The sequence below is a fragment of the Oncorhynchus gorbuscha genome, linkage group LG06 (genome assembly GCF_021184085.1).
Source record: "Oncorhynchus gorbuscha isolate QuinsamMale2020 ecotype Even-year linkage group LG06, OgorEven_v1.0, whole genome shotgun sequence".
NCBI lineage: Eukaryota > Metazoa > Chordata > Actinopteri > Salmoniformes > Salmonidae > Oncorhynchus > Oncorhynchus gorbuscha.
The window spans coordinates 49,937,465-49,953,658 of NC_060178.1; the positions used below are offsets into that span (position 1 = coordinate 49,937,465).

The window sequence follows — 16,194 nt, forward strand, 5'->3', positions numbered from 1 at the left end:
GCTCCCCTATTGATCTTGTTTAGGGACAATTCTCCTACCTGGACTATAGTAGCCTGCAACACATGGTTGCATTATTGTTTTCATGTGACCACAACATTCTAGGCTGCAGTGAAATTTGTCATTTGAATAACGACGCAAAAGTCGATTTGGATCAGCCGTGGGTCGACTCTCTACAGTTCATACGGTCCAGATGGGCGCAATAGCGGGCCAGTCTGGCTGTATTTTAACTTCTGATACTGAATGTTGCAAATCATCATTCTCCCAAGTCGTCCTACAATAATGTGGCCACATATCCTCCCAGCGGGCCCAGTTATTCAGGAAAGCTTAACACACGCTCTCAGATCAAATCAACTGTATTTGTCACATGCGCCGAATACGACCTTACCGTGAAATGCTGACTTACAAGCCCTTAACCAACAATGCAGTTCAAGACAGAGTTAACTTCTACGGGATCGGTGTCCCTAAACCAGGACAGTTGTTGCTCAATATTCAATAATCAAATCATATTTTTATTAGTCACATGCGCTGAATACTACAGATGTAGACCTTACAGTGAAATTGCGAGCCCCTAACCAACAATGCAGTTTTAAAAAATATGGATAAGAGTAAGAAATAAAAGTCAGAAGTAATTAAAGAGCAGCAGTAAAATAACAGTAGCGAGACTATATACAGGGGGTACCGGTACAGAGTCAATGTGGAGGCTATATACAGGGGGTACCGGTACAGAGTCAATGTGGAGGCTATATACAGGGGGTACCGGTACAGAGTCAATGTGGAGGCTATATACAGGGGGTACCGGTACAGAGTCAATGTGCGGGGGCACCGGTCAGTTGAGGTAATATGTACATGTAGGTAGAGTTATTAAAGCGACTATGCATAGATGATAACAACAGAGAGTAGCAGCGGTGTAAATAACCCTAACACCTAGGTAGCCATTTGATTAAATGTTCAGGAGTTTTATGGCTTGGAGGTAGAAGCTGGTTAGATGTCTCTTGGACCTAGACTTGGCGTTCCGTTACTGCTTTCCGTGCGGTAGCAGAGAGAACAGTCTATGACTAGGGTGGCTGGAGTCTGACAATTTTTGGGCCTTCCTCTGACACCGCCTGGTATAGAGGTACTGGATGGCGGGAAGCTTGACCCTAGTGATGTACTGGGCCATTCGCACTACACTCTGTAGTGCCTTGTGGTCGGAGGCTGAGCAGTTGCCGTACCAGACAGTGATGCAACCATGCTCTCCTTGGTGCATGTAGACTATTCTGTGCTTCCAACCTTGTGGCAACAGTTTGGGGAAGGCCCTTTCCTGTTTCAGCATGCCAATTCCCCCGTGCACAAAGCGAGGTCATTAAAGAAATGGTTTGTCAAGATCGGGGTGGAGGAACTTGATTGGCCTGCCGGGAGCCCTGACCTCAACCCCATCGAACAACACCTTTGGGATGTTGGGGGTCTAATCCCCCAACATCAGTGACCAACCACAATAATGCTCTTGTGGCTGAATGGAAGCAAGTCCCCGCAGAAATGTCCCAACATCGAGTGGAAAGGCTTCCCAGAAGAGCGGAGGTTGTTATAGCAGCAAAGTGGTGATTAACTCCATATTAATGCCCAGGATTTTGTAATGAGATGTTCCACGAGCAGGTGTCCACATGGTCATGTAGTCAGTGGCGGCTGCTGAGGGGAGAACGGCTCATCATAATAGCAGGAACGGAGCAAATGGAATGGAAACCGGTTGTTTGATGTATTTGATACCATTCCACTGATTCCGCTCCAGTCATTACCACGAGCAGGTTCTCCCCAAATAAGGTGCCACCAACCTCCTGTGATTGTAGTGTTTTTTTTTAAACTGACAAGTAAATAAATCAATCCAAACTATGCCAAGGCAATTTGAAGAATGGAAAGAGACATCTGTTACAAAACACCAAAAAAGTTGAATACCATTCATAGATTGTCAAGCCAAGCTTTCGGTACTGGGTAGGCCTACAGGGTAGGGAGGGATGTGTCTTCTGTTTGTCCAAGCTTTCGGTACTGGGTAGGCCTACAGGGTAGGGAGGGATGTGTCTTCTGTTTGTCCAGGCTTTCGGTACTGGGTAGGCCTACAGGGTAGGGAGGGATGTATCTTCTGTTTGTCCAAGCTTTCGGTACTGGGTAAGCCTACAGGGTAGAGAGGGATGTGTCTTATGTTTGTCCATGCTTTCGGTACTGGGTAAGCCTACAGGGTAGGGAGGGATGTGTCTTCTGTTTGTCCAGGCTTTCGGTACTGGGTAGGCCTACAGGGTAGGGAGGGATGTATCTTCTGTTTGTCCAAGCTTTCGGTACTGGGTAAGCCTACAGGGTAGGGAGGGATGTGTCTTCTGTTTGTCCAAGCTTTCGGTACTGGGTAAGCCTACAGGGTAGGGAGGGATGTGTCTTCTGTTTGTCCAAGCTTTCGGTACTGGGTAAGCCTACAGGGTAGGGAGGGATGTGTCTTCTGTTTGTCCAGGCTTTCGGTACTGGGTAGGCCTACAGGGTAGGGAGGGATGTATCTTCTGTTTGTCCAAGCTTTCGGTACTGGGTAAGCCTACAGGGTAGGGAGGGATGTGTCTTCTGTTTGTCCAGATTGATAGTCTATTTATCGTGGTGTTGAAAATGCAAACCATGTCTGTATGTTTTGTTTATTGGTTGTGTGGTGCATTGGCACAGAAACCTGTTGGTGGAAAAATGATTGCATATATTTTATATAATTATAATTTCCCCCTAGCTGATCATTGTCAGCAACCGGAAGAGTGTGTTAAATGTATTTTACAGTACAAGAGGAGGGTCATGTGAAAATATATTTTACGTTGAGGAGGGGAGCATCCTTTTTGTCTGACACCTTGTGTCTTTTCTGACACCTTGCGTCTTTTCTGACACCTTGTGTTGGATCAACAATTGATGTGCTTTCCGTGAAAACGCTAATCTGTTTCAAATCGATGTCCTTTCCCCTCTTTGTCATCCTTCCCATTTCTGTCCTCTTACTTCACCCCCTCTCTGTCCTTTTCCCCCTCTGTCCTTTTCCCCCTCTCTGTCCTCTTATCCTCTCTCTGTCGTCTTACTTCAACCCCTCTCTGTCCTCTTACCCTCTCTCTGTCCTCTTACTTCAACCCCTCTCTGTCCTTTTCCCCCTCTCTGTCCTCTTACCCTCTCTCTGTCCTCTTACCCTCTCTCTGTCCTCTTACTTCAACCCCTCTCTGTACTCTTACCCTCTCTCTGTCCTCTTACTTCAACCCCTCTCTGTACTCTTACCCTCTCTCTGTCCTTTTACCTCAACCCCTCTCTCTCCTCTTACCCTCTCTCTGTCCTCTTACTTCAACCCCTCTCTGTACTCTTACCCTCTCTCTGTCCTCTTACTTCAACCCCTCTCTGTCCTTTTCCCCCTCTCTGTCCTCTTACCCTCTCTCTGTCCTCTTACCCTCTCTCTGTCCTTTTACTTCAACCCCTCTCTCTCCTCTTACCCTCTCTCTGTCCTCTTACTTCAACCCCTCTCTCTCCTCTTACCCTCTCTCTGTCCTTTTACTTCAACCCCTCTCTCTCCTCTTACCCTCTCTCTGTCCTTTTACTTCAACCCCTCTCTGTCCTCTTACTTCAACCCCTCTCTGTCCTCTTACTTCAACCCCTCTCTGTCCTTGTCCCCTCTCTGTCCTCTTACTTCAACCCCTCTCTCTCCTCTTACCCTCTCTCTGTCCTTTTACTTCAACCCCTCTCTGTCCTCTTACTTCAACCCCTCTCTGTCCTTTTTCCCCTCTCTGTCCTCTTACTTCAACCCCTCTCTGTCCTCTTACCCTCTCTCTGTCCTCACCCCATTTGTGTCCTCACCCCCTTTACTTCGTCCCTCTCTCCCCCATCCCCTGTGTCTTTCTACCCTTTACCCTGTCTGCGGTCTCCCCCTCTCTGTCCTCTTACCCTCTCTCTGTCCTCACCCCCTTTGTGTCCTCACCCCTTTACTTCGTCCCTCTCTCCCCCATCCCCTGTGTCTTTCTACCCTTTACCCTGTCTGCGGTCTCCCCCTCTCTGTCCTCTTACCCTCTCTCTGTCCTCACCCCTTTGTGTCCTCACCCCCTTTACTTCGTCCCTATCTCCCCTATCCCCTGTGTCTTTCTACCCTTTACCCTGTCTGCCGGTCTCCCCCTCTCTCCCCCTATCCCCTGTGTCTTTCTACCCTTTACCCTGTCTACCGGTCTCCCCCTCTCTCTAAAGGTTCTCTCTCTCTCAATTCAAGTGAAATAGATAATAAACAAAAGTGAAATCAACTATAAAAATGAACAGTAAACATTACACTCACAGAAGTTCCAAAAGAATAAAGACACTGCAAATGTAATATTATGTCTATATACAGTGTTGTAGCGATGTACAAATGGTTGAGGTACAAAAGGGAAAATAAATCAACATAAATATGGGTTGTATTACAATGGTGTTTGTTCCTCACTGGTTGCCCTTTTCTTGTGGCAACAGGTCACAAATATTGCCGCTGTGATGGCACACTGTGGCATTTCACCCAGTAGATATGGGAGTTTATCAACGTTGGGTTTGTTTTCCAATTCTTTGTGGATTTGTGTAATCAGAGGGAAATATGTGTCTCTGATATGGTCATACATTTGGCAGGAGGTTACTCTCTCTCTCTCTCGCTCTCTATCCCTCTCTCCTCTTTCACCCTCGGAGTGTTTCTAGGCTGCCAGGGCTAGTTGAATGGTGCTAGTGTGTTAGTCCTTCCCATACGGGTGTCACCTGCCTATGAGATACAGCTTGCTGAAGACTGCACACATCTGACAGAACAAACTCCCTTTCTAGTCTGTCAAAGTTGAAAGGCGTTTTATATGATAGAATGTTGGTTGTTATATTGAATTAAATGTAACTCTATCTTTCTTTATTTCTCACTCTCTTTCTGTCTCTCTCTCTGCAGTGCCGTCCATCCAAAGGGAGGAAGCGAGGTTACTGCTGGTGTGTGGATAAGTACGGTCAGCCTCTCCCCATCTACCATGGAAAGGAGAGAGGAGAATCCCAGTGCAACAACCTGGAGAACAAATGAGAAGCAGAGAGAGAGTGGATGGATGTAGAGAAAGAACAAAGCAAGGAGGAGAGAGACTTTTTTTCACTCCGGCCCTTCACAAAGCACAGTCAAAAGAGCGCCAGACTGTTGACCTCAGGTCACATGACTGCCGGATAGGGAAGGGGGGGGGGGGCAGAGGGGGGAGGGAGTGAGAAGACTGGGGGAGCACAGCCTATAGGCCAAGCCTTCTGTCCATCGTCTATAGCTATCTGCTCTGCTATGGGAACCTCCTCACCTTGTATGAAAACAAGAGAGAGAGAAACTAATCATCTCCACTATTCTTTTAGAGAGAGATGGAGGGACTTTTCCACTGTATTTAAAGTGTGAGTGACTGTGACCCAACTCAATGTGTGTATGTGTGTTTGTGTGTGTATGCGTGTGTAAATGCTGTCTTTCACTAAAGATCAGTTTAGAGATGTTAGAACACCCAAACCCAAATCCAGCCCCCTTCCATCCTGTCATGCCGAAACTCCTCCTCTTTCTCAGGGTCCATCATTATGAAGTGAAGGCTTATGGTTTGGCCAGCCTCTGATCTCTTTCATGCCATCTTGGACAACACTGGCCTTCCCCACTGTCTCCAAAGCAACCAGCTTGTCCAACCCGATGTGCTGCGTCACATTTACAGGTTTAGGGGGGAACGAATGGAGACAGTGCCCAATAACGGTGCCTTAAAACCCCACACTGCCCCCCTCACCCTCTCCGCCCTCCCTCCCCCACCCCTAACCCCTATCCCTCCATTTCCCATAGTCCTTCCTTTGCCTTCTGCAGTCCTCATAGGTGCTCACATAGTTTTACCACCTGTCAGCCCTGGAGTCTGGTCTGGTTAGTTAGCTGGTGGGTTAGCCGAGCCGAGCTTAGCTGCCAAACCATCACACCTCCAGTCAGGAAATAGGGCCAGCATTGTTGTCATAACAACTTTGGTCCCTCTATCTGCAGTCCTCTTCCTGTTTATGGTGAGTAATGGCCAGTTGTAGGGTCCTTTAGACTGGGTTACTCTCTCTTCAATAGGTCCCCATTCTTCGAGCCCAAGCTCCATCACTTAAAGCACTTCAGCTGCATCCAACCAACCAATTTGGACCAATTATAAATAATTAGGTGGGTGCTTATGTTTGTCCTGTTTATGATACGAGTGTGTATTATACACGTGAAATTAGAAATGTGTTTTTTTGCATATCCCTACTCCACCTGAGACACCCTCGGAGAGTGAGGTCAATGCCAGGTCTTCCATTATCAATGGCAACCCCAGATCAATTAGTCAAGTGCCTTGTTTACGTCATCAGATTTTTCACCTTGTCAGCTTGGGGATTCAAGCTACCAACCTTTCAAACTAGCACAAAGCTCTAACCGCTAGACTACCTGCCTCCCATAGCATAGCAATAATGCAGCACCTTTTCCACAGTGGCAACATTTGACAAGGTTTATAGCACTGTAGAACAAAACAACAAGAACTACAATCAACAACAACACAATATATATATATATATATGCTTCACCAGGACTTCAGACAGTGATCTTACTCAGCCCAGTAAACAAACGGCACTCCTCAGAATATACATTCGATTCAAAGGGTGTTTTATTTTTGTTTATATTGTTCTTGGGTGATGCTTGTATGATCTTATGCCAACAACTCCACAAGATGGACACAGCACCAAATATGCTTGAACAGTGGAGACTGCATAAGAAGGAATGCTAGCCCGGTAGCTTTGGTTGCACTGAATCAGCTACAAAGTAACAACCACAACAACTTCAAAGCGACCTACCCGCTGGTACTATATGACATTTTGTCAGAGCACTTCATTTAACGGTGAGTTGCATAAAAGTATGTTTAAGCTATTGCCCCTTTCCCTGTTATTTGTGTGTCTTTGTCATTATTATAATTTTTTTCCTGGAAGCTATGTGTCTGAATAGACATACAGTGCCTTCAGAAAGTATTCAAACCCCCTTAACTTTTTCCACATTTTGTTAGGTTATTCTAAAATGTATTAAAATCGTTTTTTTCCCCTCATCAATCTACACACAATACCCCATAATGACGAAGCAAAAACAGGTTTTTAGAACATTTTGCAAAAAAAAATGAAATATCACATTTACATAAGTATTCAGACCCTTTACTCAGTACTTTGTTGAAGCACCTTTGGCAGCAATTACAGCATTGAGACTTCTTGGGTATGACGCTTCAAGCTTGGCACACCTGTATTTGGTGAGTTTCACCCATTTTCTGCAGATCCTCTCAAGCTCTGTCAGGTTGGCTGGGGAGCGTTGCTGCGCAGCTATTTTCAGGTCTCCAGAGATGTTTGATTGGGTTCAAGTTCGAGCTCAGGCTGGGCCACTCAAGGACATTCAGAGTCTTGTCCCGAAGCCACTCCAGCGATGTCTTGGCTGTGTGCTTAGGGTTGTTGTCCTGTTGGAAAGTGAACCTCCGCCCCAGTCTGAGGTCCTGAGCGCTCTGGAGCAGGTTTTCATCAAGGGTCTCTCTGTACTTTGCTCCGTTCATCTTTGTCTCAATCTTGACTAGTCTCCCAGTCGTTGCCGCAGAAAATCACCCCCACAGCATAATGCTGCTACCACCGTGCTTCACCGTAAGGATGGTGCCAGGTTTCCTCCAGATGTGATGCTTGACATTCTGGCCAAAGAGTTGAATCTTGTATTCATCAGACCAGAGAATCTTGTTTCTCATGGTCTGAGAATCTTTAGGTGCCTTTTGGCAAACTCCAAGCAGGCTGTCACGTGCCTTTTACTGAGGAGTGGCATCCGTCTGGCCACTCTACCATGAAGGCCTGATTGGTGGTTGTCCTTCTGGAAGGTTCTCCCATCTCCACAGAGGAACTCTAGACCTCTGTCAGAGTGACCATCAGGTTCTTGGTCACCTCCCTGACCAAGGCCCTTATCCCTCGATTGCTCAGTTTGGCCGGGCAGACAGCTTTAGGAAGAGTCTTGGCGGTTCCACATTTCTTCCATTTAAGAATGATGGAGGCCACTGTGTTCTTGGGGACCTTCAATGCTGCAGAAATTTCTTGGTACCCTTCCCCAGGTCTGTGCCTCGACACAATCCTGTCTCGGAGCTCTACGGACAATTCCTTCGACCTCATGGCTTGGTTTTTGCTCTGACATGCACTGTCAACTGTGGGACCTTACATAGATAGGTTTGTGCCTTTCCAAATCATGTCCAATCAAATGATTTACCACAGGTGGACTCCAATCAAGTTGTAGAAACATCTCAAGGATGATCAATGGAAACAGGATGCATCTGAGCTCAATTTTGAGTCTCATAGCAAACGGCCTGAATACTTATGTAAATAAGGTTTTTGTTCTTTATTTTTAATACGTTCGCATTTAATCCATTTTAGAACAAGGCTGTAACTTAACAAAATGTGGAAAGTGTCAAAGGTTCTGAATCCTTTCCGAAGGCACTGTATGTACTGTACATAAAATAAAGTAAATAAAGAAGTAATTTATCTAATAAATAATTAAATGCTGATCCAAACTACGTTTTATTTTCTCATAAAGGATTCAGTGACTTTCGAATAGTAGGGGAGATTGGGGTAAGACTAGCCAAAGGGTAAGTTATAATAGTAGGGGAGATTGGGGTAAGACTAGCCAAAGGGTAAGTTGTAATTGTAGGGGAGATTGGGGTAAGACTAGCCAAAGGGTAAGTTGAACCACACTTGTTTCTAGGAAAATATACACAAAATTAATAATTTGAACAATTATTTAGGAAGAGGTGATCATGGAGTCTGTTAAGGAAGAAACCACATGGAAAAAGTGGTGAGCAAGTTACATCCAAAAAAAACAAATTTTTACCAAGTCAAATGGATTTCATCCTGAAATATATGTAGATAGCTTCGTAAGAAATAATACTATATATTTACCTTAATGTGTGATTACATTCAAGCGATGTTGAATGTAAAAAAAAATGGCTCAACTTACCCCACTCTCCCCTACCACAAAGTGGAAGTTGATTCAGTGTATAATTACTAATTAAAATTTTAAAAAATGGCTCAACTTACCCCACTCTCCCCTACCACAAAGTGGAAGTTGATTCAGTGTATAATTACTAATTAATGTTTATATTTTAATTAACACTTTTAAACTCCATACATCTCCAGGTCTGTTGCCCACGGAAACTATCAGTCAGTCACTCAGGTCACTGGTCTGTCTAATAGGTGTATGACAGAGTTGGGGTCATTATTGTTTCAATGCACTCAATACAGTATTCTAAAGTTCTTAATGAGCAAAATGTTAATTTCAAAATGTTAACTTCCTGAATTGACAATGTGGCTAAACCCAATCCTGTTGTGTTTTCCTATGGGTCTGCCATCCAGTGGAACTCTGTCAGTCAGTCGGTCACAACTCCACTACTTCTCTCTGTGCACGCCAACGTGCACGCCATGCCATTCTGTCTCAGTCTGGGTCCACTGGTCACATAAGAATCTCTGTTGTTCACGGGTAATTGTACTTTTTAAAAAATGTTTATTTATATTTATTCAAATTGTACCATTTAAAGAGTTTTGATTCTTTAAAGAATAAAAGCTTTTCATGTTACTAAACTAGAAAATCACACAGCTATTCTTTCCATTGAGAATGGAAAATTATTTTGTTCAAATATAATGTATATTGAATGTATTTTTTAAATAAAAAATTAACACAATTTGTATTTACTGTTGAATGGCTTGAGGACATTTTTTACGAGTCAGGCTATATGACCTCAGAGAGCTGAGTAGTACATTCAGCACTCAATACGGTCTCATTCAGAGTTATAGTATGTAGACATTAAATAAAGTGTGTACATCACATGTTCAAGCAGATGGGGAAACAGTTGGCAACCAAAAAGATGACCAGAGGAACCAGAGGAACCAGAGGAAAAGGTTCAAAGGTTCTGTTTTTCTCATCAAATCCCTCCCTCTCTCTCTCTCTCTCTCTCTCTCTCTCTCTCTCTCTCTCTCTCTCTGTCTCTCTCTCTCTCTCTCTCTCTCCCTCTCTCTCTCTCTCTCTCTCTCTCTCTCTCTCTCTCTCTCTCTCTCTCTCTGTCTCTTATAATGTGTTCATTTTATATAAATGGCAGTCAGTAAAGAGAGGTCAAGGTAGACACCCGTCAGAACAAGGGACAATGCAGGAGCATTTACCCATCATGCAATTCTGCAAAACCCACATTGAGTTTCTTGAAAGGTAAGAATGTCCAAATGAGTCATTTTCTGCATTCACTGATGTAGCCGAGTGTCATCATGTATGAATCATATCAGAAATAAAAACAAACAAAACCATGTCAGTGAACATGAAAAACTATTAAAAGTCACATAATATTTAGAAATCCTTCAAAAATGAATTTGGGTCACACAGTACTTTGTTTGGTTTGTTTCAAAAGTAAACCACCAGACAAACTCCAAAAGACCTGGACCCAGTTTCCAGATAGCGATGGAATTTAGGCTTATGAGAGTTTGAAGGATGCATCTTTCCTGCAATGACCAAGGTCATTATAATTATTCCACAATACAGACAACGGATCAGCTCCTAGAACGATCATATCACCTATTATGGCTGCAAATATTGAAGTGGCTCATTCTAATTCTTACCCTATAAAGTAACCGAAAGGTTGCTGGATTGAATCCCCGAGCTGACAAGGTAAAAATCTGTCGTTCTGCCCCTGAGCAAGGCAGTTAACCCACTGTTCCCCTGAGCAAGGCAGTTAACCCACTGTTCCCCTGAACAAGGCAGTTAACCCACTGTTTACCTGAGCAAGGCAGTTAACCCACTGTTCCCCTGAACAAGGCAGTTACCCACTGTTCCCCTGAACACGGCAGTTAACCCACTGTTCCCCTGAACAAGGCAGTTAACCCACTGTTCCCCTGAACAGGGCAGTTAACCCACTGTTCCCCTGAACAAGGCAGTTAACCCACTGTTCCCCTGAACAAGGCAGTTAACCCACTGTTCCCCTGAACAAGGTAGTTAACCCACTGTTCCCCTGAGCAAGGCAGTTAACCCACTGTTCCCCTGAACAAGGCAGTTAACCCACTGTTCCTCTGAACAGGGCAGTTAACCCACTGTTCCCCTGAACAAGGCAGTTAACCCACTGTTCCCCTGAACAGGGCAGTTAACCCACTGTTCCCCTGAACAAGGCAGTTAACCCACTGTTCCCCTGAACAAGGTAGTTAACCCACTGTTCCCCTGAACAAGGCAGTTAACCCACTGTTCCCCTGAACAAGGCAGTTAATCCACTGTTCCCCTGAACAAGGCAGGTAACCCACTGTTCCCCTGAACAAGGCAGTTAACCCACTGTTCCCCTGAACAAGGTAGTTAACCCACTGTTCCCCTGAACAAGGCAGTTAATCCACTGTTCCCCTGAACAAGGCAGTTAACCCACTGTTCCCCTGAACAAGGCAGTTAACCCACTGTTCCCCTGAACAAGGCAGTTAACCCACTGTTCCTCTGAACAGGGCAGTTAACCCACTGTTCCCCTGAACAAGGCAGTTAACCCACTGTTCCCCTGAACAGGGCAGTTAACCCACTGTTCCCCTGAACAAGGCAGTTAACCCACTGTTCCCCTGAACAAGGTAGTTAACCCACTGTTCCCCTGAACAAGGCAGTTAACCCACTGTTCCCCTGAACAAGGCAGTTAATCCACTGTTCCCCTGAACAAGGAAGTTAACCCACTGTTCCCCTGAACAAGGCAGTTAACCCACTGTTCCCCTGAACAAGGTAGTTAACCCACTGTTCCCCTGAACAAGGCAGTTAACCCATTGTTCCCCTGAACAAGGCAGTTAATCCACTGTTCCCCTGAACAAGGTAGTTAACCCACTGTGCCCCTGAACAAGGCAGTTAACCCACTGTTCCCCTGAACAAGGCAGTTAACCCACTGTTCCCCTGAACATGGTAGTTAACCCACTGTTCCCCTGAACAAGGAAGTTAACCCATTGTTCCCCTGAACAAGGCAGTTAATCCACTGTTCCCCTGAACAAGGCAGTTAACCCACTGTTCTCCGGATGCTGAAGATGTTTGATTAAGGCCCCCTGCACCTCTCTGATTCAGAGGGGTTAAATGCACCCCTGCACCTCTCTGATTCAGAGGGGTTAAATGCACCCCTGCACCTCTCTGATTCAGAGGGGTTAAATGCAGAAGACACATTTCAGTTGAAGGCATTCAGTTGAACAACTGACTCACTATTCCCCTTTCCCTTAATAATGCACTGTTGTAACCTGAATCTCCAATCCCTCTTTGAGTTAATCCCTTAATAATGCACTGTTGTAACCTGAATCTCCAATCCCTCTCTGAGTTAATCCCTTAATAATGCACTGTTGTAACCTGAATCTCCAATCCCTCTCTGAGTTAATCCCTTAATAATGCACTGTTGTAACCTGAATCTCCAATCCCTCTCTGAGTTAATCCCTTAATAATGCACTGTTGTAACCTGAATCTCCAATCCCTCTCTGAGTTAATCCCTTAATAATGCACTGTTGTAACCTGAATCTCCAATCCCTCTCTGAGTTAATCCCTTAATAATGCACTGTCGAGATTTGGCAGATCACATGTTAGGCTCCATATCATGAGATATATTGATATATTGAATGAACATATCAATTGAATGAACATGCAATAGATTTCAATACCATTGATATATAGGCCTATGTAGAATATACTGTAGGAAGGCTATTTATCTTTTAACGCAGTCATCTCGGGCTTTCATTTGAAGGATCTTTAAATCGTTTGCTTGTTTGTAACAATGGCAAAGACATTGGCAACTTTCTATTTATAGTCAACTTTGTTGTGAAGTTATCGGCGGTCACAGAGAGACAGATAAACATCTTGATTCTATGTTTAGCAGAGGCTCTTCTGTGTATAAAGTGAAAAACACATCCAACGATGTTCTATGAGTCATATGGGTAAATAATGAGTGTTTTTTCAAGTGCAACTTTAGCAATGATAGTTTTGGGAAACAGTGCAGAAATTTAACGATGCTCCTATGAATGTTTTGAAGATGAACTTAGCCTTAAAATGCCTTTGGAAAACCGGGCCCAGAGCAACATGGAGTAACTCAGGGCGTCGATACATATATATACACTTTATACACTGATAATAAAGCACACATAATAATAATGACAATAATAATAATGAAAATAAGGCTAAATTATATAAATATTAAAATACAATTACAAATGAATACATACAGTACATAATGTGAAATAAGTAAGGCTGTAGAGTTAATATAAAAAAAATGATTTTCTCTTTGGTGGGGAGGGACGGGGTTCAGGGATTGGGGGTTGGGTTCCAGGGCTGAGGGTCAGGGGACATCAGTTCCACAGTGATAGTGTGTACCTGAATACCAAACACTACCGTGGACAATTAATAAATAACAAGTGTCTAAAGAAAATCAGTGGTTTACTGTGTGTGTGTGTGTGTGTGTGTGTGTGTGTGTGTGTGTGTGTGTGTGTGTGTGTGTGTGTGTGTGTGTGTGTGTGTGTGTGTGTGTGTGTGTGTGTGTGTGTGTGTGTGTGTGTGTGTGTGTGTGTGTGTGTGTGTGTGTGTGTGTGTGTGTGTGTGTGTGTGTGTGTGTGTGTGTGTGTGTGTGTGTTCTGCATCAGTGGTTGATCTCTTAAGAACATTCTGCATCTCCAGACAGATCAGTGGATCCTGGAATCTTCTGTCCATTCCAGGAGGACACACACCAACACCTGCCTCTCTGTCCATCAAGAGACGACTCACACTGGCGAGAGAAAAGGAAAGAGAGAGAGCAAGAGCGAGAGAAAGAGATTAGAATCCCTGGGTATTTTTTACACAATTTAACACACCTCCACCTAACCACCTGTTCAGATATGCTATGACCCTCATCTGTGTGCAGCCGCAACCTACAGTACGAGGTAAGCACACACCAACTCCAAGACACGAATGTACAGGAGCACACACAGAGAGACACACGTGTATAGTCACGCTGCGCCAAGGCGATGACATCAAAGCGAATATAGCTGAATGTGCTCAAAGGTGTAAACACTGCTATACAAATCTGAGCTGTAGTTGGCACAATATTGGCTACACACACACACACACACACACACACACACACACACACACACACACACACACACACACACACACACACACACACACACACACACACACACGCACACACAAACACACACACACACACAACCAGGTGAGATTATTTCACACTGACAGGAATCATGAATTGCGCACCAATGCCAGGTGCACACACACACACAGATAAGGTATTTCTACCTGTTTGGCTTTGTAGAGCCCGTGTTTGTTACAGTTTGGCAGGTAGAACCTGGTCAGATTGTCTCCTAGCTTCTGCTGTGACTCAGCGATCTTCTCCAGAGCTCTCTGCAACTCCACTTGACAGGGAGCCTGGGAGGAGAGAGAAGGGGGGTCACTTACTTGAGATGGGGACTTTCTGTATATTTGGGGACTTGGTTTATTTGATGTGTTTTATCTATGTTCATTCGCTTCTAAATGCGACTCTGAACAGGCTACATGGGTGACATACCAGATAGAGTGTCTCACGAGTAATCAAATAGTTCCATGATAGGTCATGGGTAGGCTGAAGAACACACATACGCACGCACGCACGCGCGTGCACACACACACAAACTTCAAAGGCACTCGAACGCCCCCTTGCGGTATGACGCTTAATACCCACCAGCCAAACATGCTTTGACTACAAAAGTTTTAAGCATGTTGATTATAGTTGCAAAACGGCTAATAAATGTTCCATGGCCGCTCACTTGCTCCGCCAGTTTCTTCCTGATTGCGCTGACTTTGGCTTTCACTCTCTCCTGCGCGTCCGCGGCAGACGGGGGATCGAAGGTCTTTCTGTTGCCAGGATGGCTGAACGTGAAGCAGGTGATTGACACTGCGGCAGACGGAGAAAAGAGGGAATGAGAGTGTCAAGAAGGGGAAAAGCAGAAATCACAGTATTGCACTTCTGCACAAATACATTAGTAAATGATGAATAATATGCAATCTAATTATTATTAGCCTATCATTATCAATCAACTATTAAAACGATAAAACACATTGGCTATTATTATCATAGGTCTATTACAGATATATGACATATACGCAATGTATAAGCATTCTGCAATATGCGTTTGAATACCTGGATTTTGGGGAATTGGGCTACTTTCGGGCTCGGGGTTCGCCATACACACCCCCTGGCTGCGAATAAGGGAGTGCAGCGGCTGGAGGTCACCGGGTATTGGGGTGCACCTCAGTCCATACCCGCATGGCGCCGTGTAGATTCCGCACAGTTCCCCCGTCATCAGGGCGCAGACAAGGCAGCATCCGCAACCCGGCTCACTCAGAACCTCCATACAGCCTTGCGCCACCACTGGACACTCGCTCAGCTTCTCCGGCGCGCACGGAGCGCATCGGATCGGCTCTTGAGCTAACATCGGGGACCCCAACAGAGACCCCAGTACCGCAGTGACCAGCACCGAGCAACATACCGCTGCTGCCACCAATACATTTTTCAGAAATAATCCACTCATTGTAAACGGAGAGTCTGGTAGACTAAATATAGAACAAGGAATAAAAGTAGTTATCAAAGGTTAGGTAAAGGACACATAACCAGGATTCGTTTCTATTCCTTAGTTTCTATCCTTTCATTTTGAAAAAATGACTAACTACTCCAGCCATATTTATTCCAGGGTCCTCGTACAAACGTTTGACGCATCGGCATTATGAATGATTTCTGAAAAGAAGGTGTACTGATCTGAGGGCTTCTGATTGGCCCGCGTTCGTCCGATCAGTGAGCTTATTTCAATACAACAACACTTCAATATTTATATTGGAACAGACGGAGCCCACATGACGCGCTCTATGTACACTGAAAAAAAAGGTACTTAAATGGTTCTTCTTCAGCCTAAAATTACCTACCCAAATCTTACTGCCTGTAGCTCAGGACCCGAAACAAGGATATGCATAGTCTTAATATAATAATAATAATATATGCCATTTAGCAGACACTTTTATCCAAAGCGACTTACAGTCATGTGTGCATACATTCTACGTATGGGTGGTCCCGGGGATCGAACCCACTAGTCTTGATACCATTTGAAAAGAAACACTTTGAAGATTGTGGAAATTTGAAATTAATGTAGAAGAATATAACACATTATATCTGGTTAAAC

General features: G+C 44.6%; 2 protein-coding genes across 2 annotated transcripts in view; one reads left to right on the top strand and one right to left on the bottom strand.

Moving 5' to 3' along the window:
- The window catches only part of LOC124037163 (insulin-like growth factor-binding protein 3), a 101,495-nt gene extending 96,334 nt beyond the window's left edge, over nucleotides 1–5,161 (top strand). Inside the window, exon 4 of the mRNA XM_046351829.1 lies at nucleotides 4,910–5,161. Coding sequence (XP_046207785.1) covers nucleotides 4,910–5,035 — 126 coding nt within the window. The 3' untranslated portion in view covers nucleotides 5,036–5,161. The remainder of the gene's footprint in view (nucleotides 1–4,909) is intronic.
- An 8,361-nt stretch (nucleotides 5,162–13,522) lies between these two features.
- On the bottom strand, nucleotides 13,523–15,757 carry LOC124037164 (insulin-like growth factor-binding protein 1). Its single transcript, XM_046351830.1, has 4 exons — nucleotides 15,162–15,757; nucleotides 14,788–14,915; nucleotides 14,282–14,410; nucleotides 13,523–13,751 (listed from the first exon to the last, which is right to left on the bottom strand). The coding sequence occupies exons 1-4, from the start codon at nucleotides 15,550–15,552 to the stop codon at nucleotides 13,641–13,643; spliced, it is 759 nt and encodes a 252-aa protein (XP_046207786.1). The 5' UTR covers nucleotides 15,553–15,757; the 3' UTR covers nucleotides 13,523–13,640.
- Nucleotides 15,758–16,194: the final 437 nt, after the last annotated feature.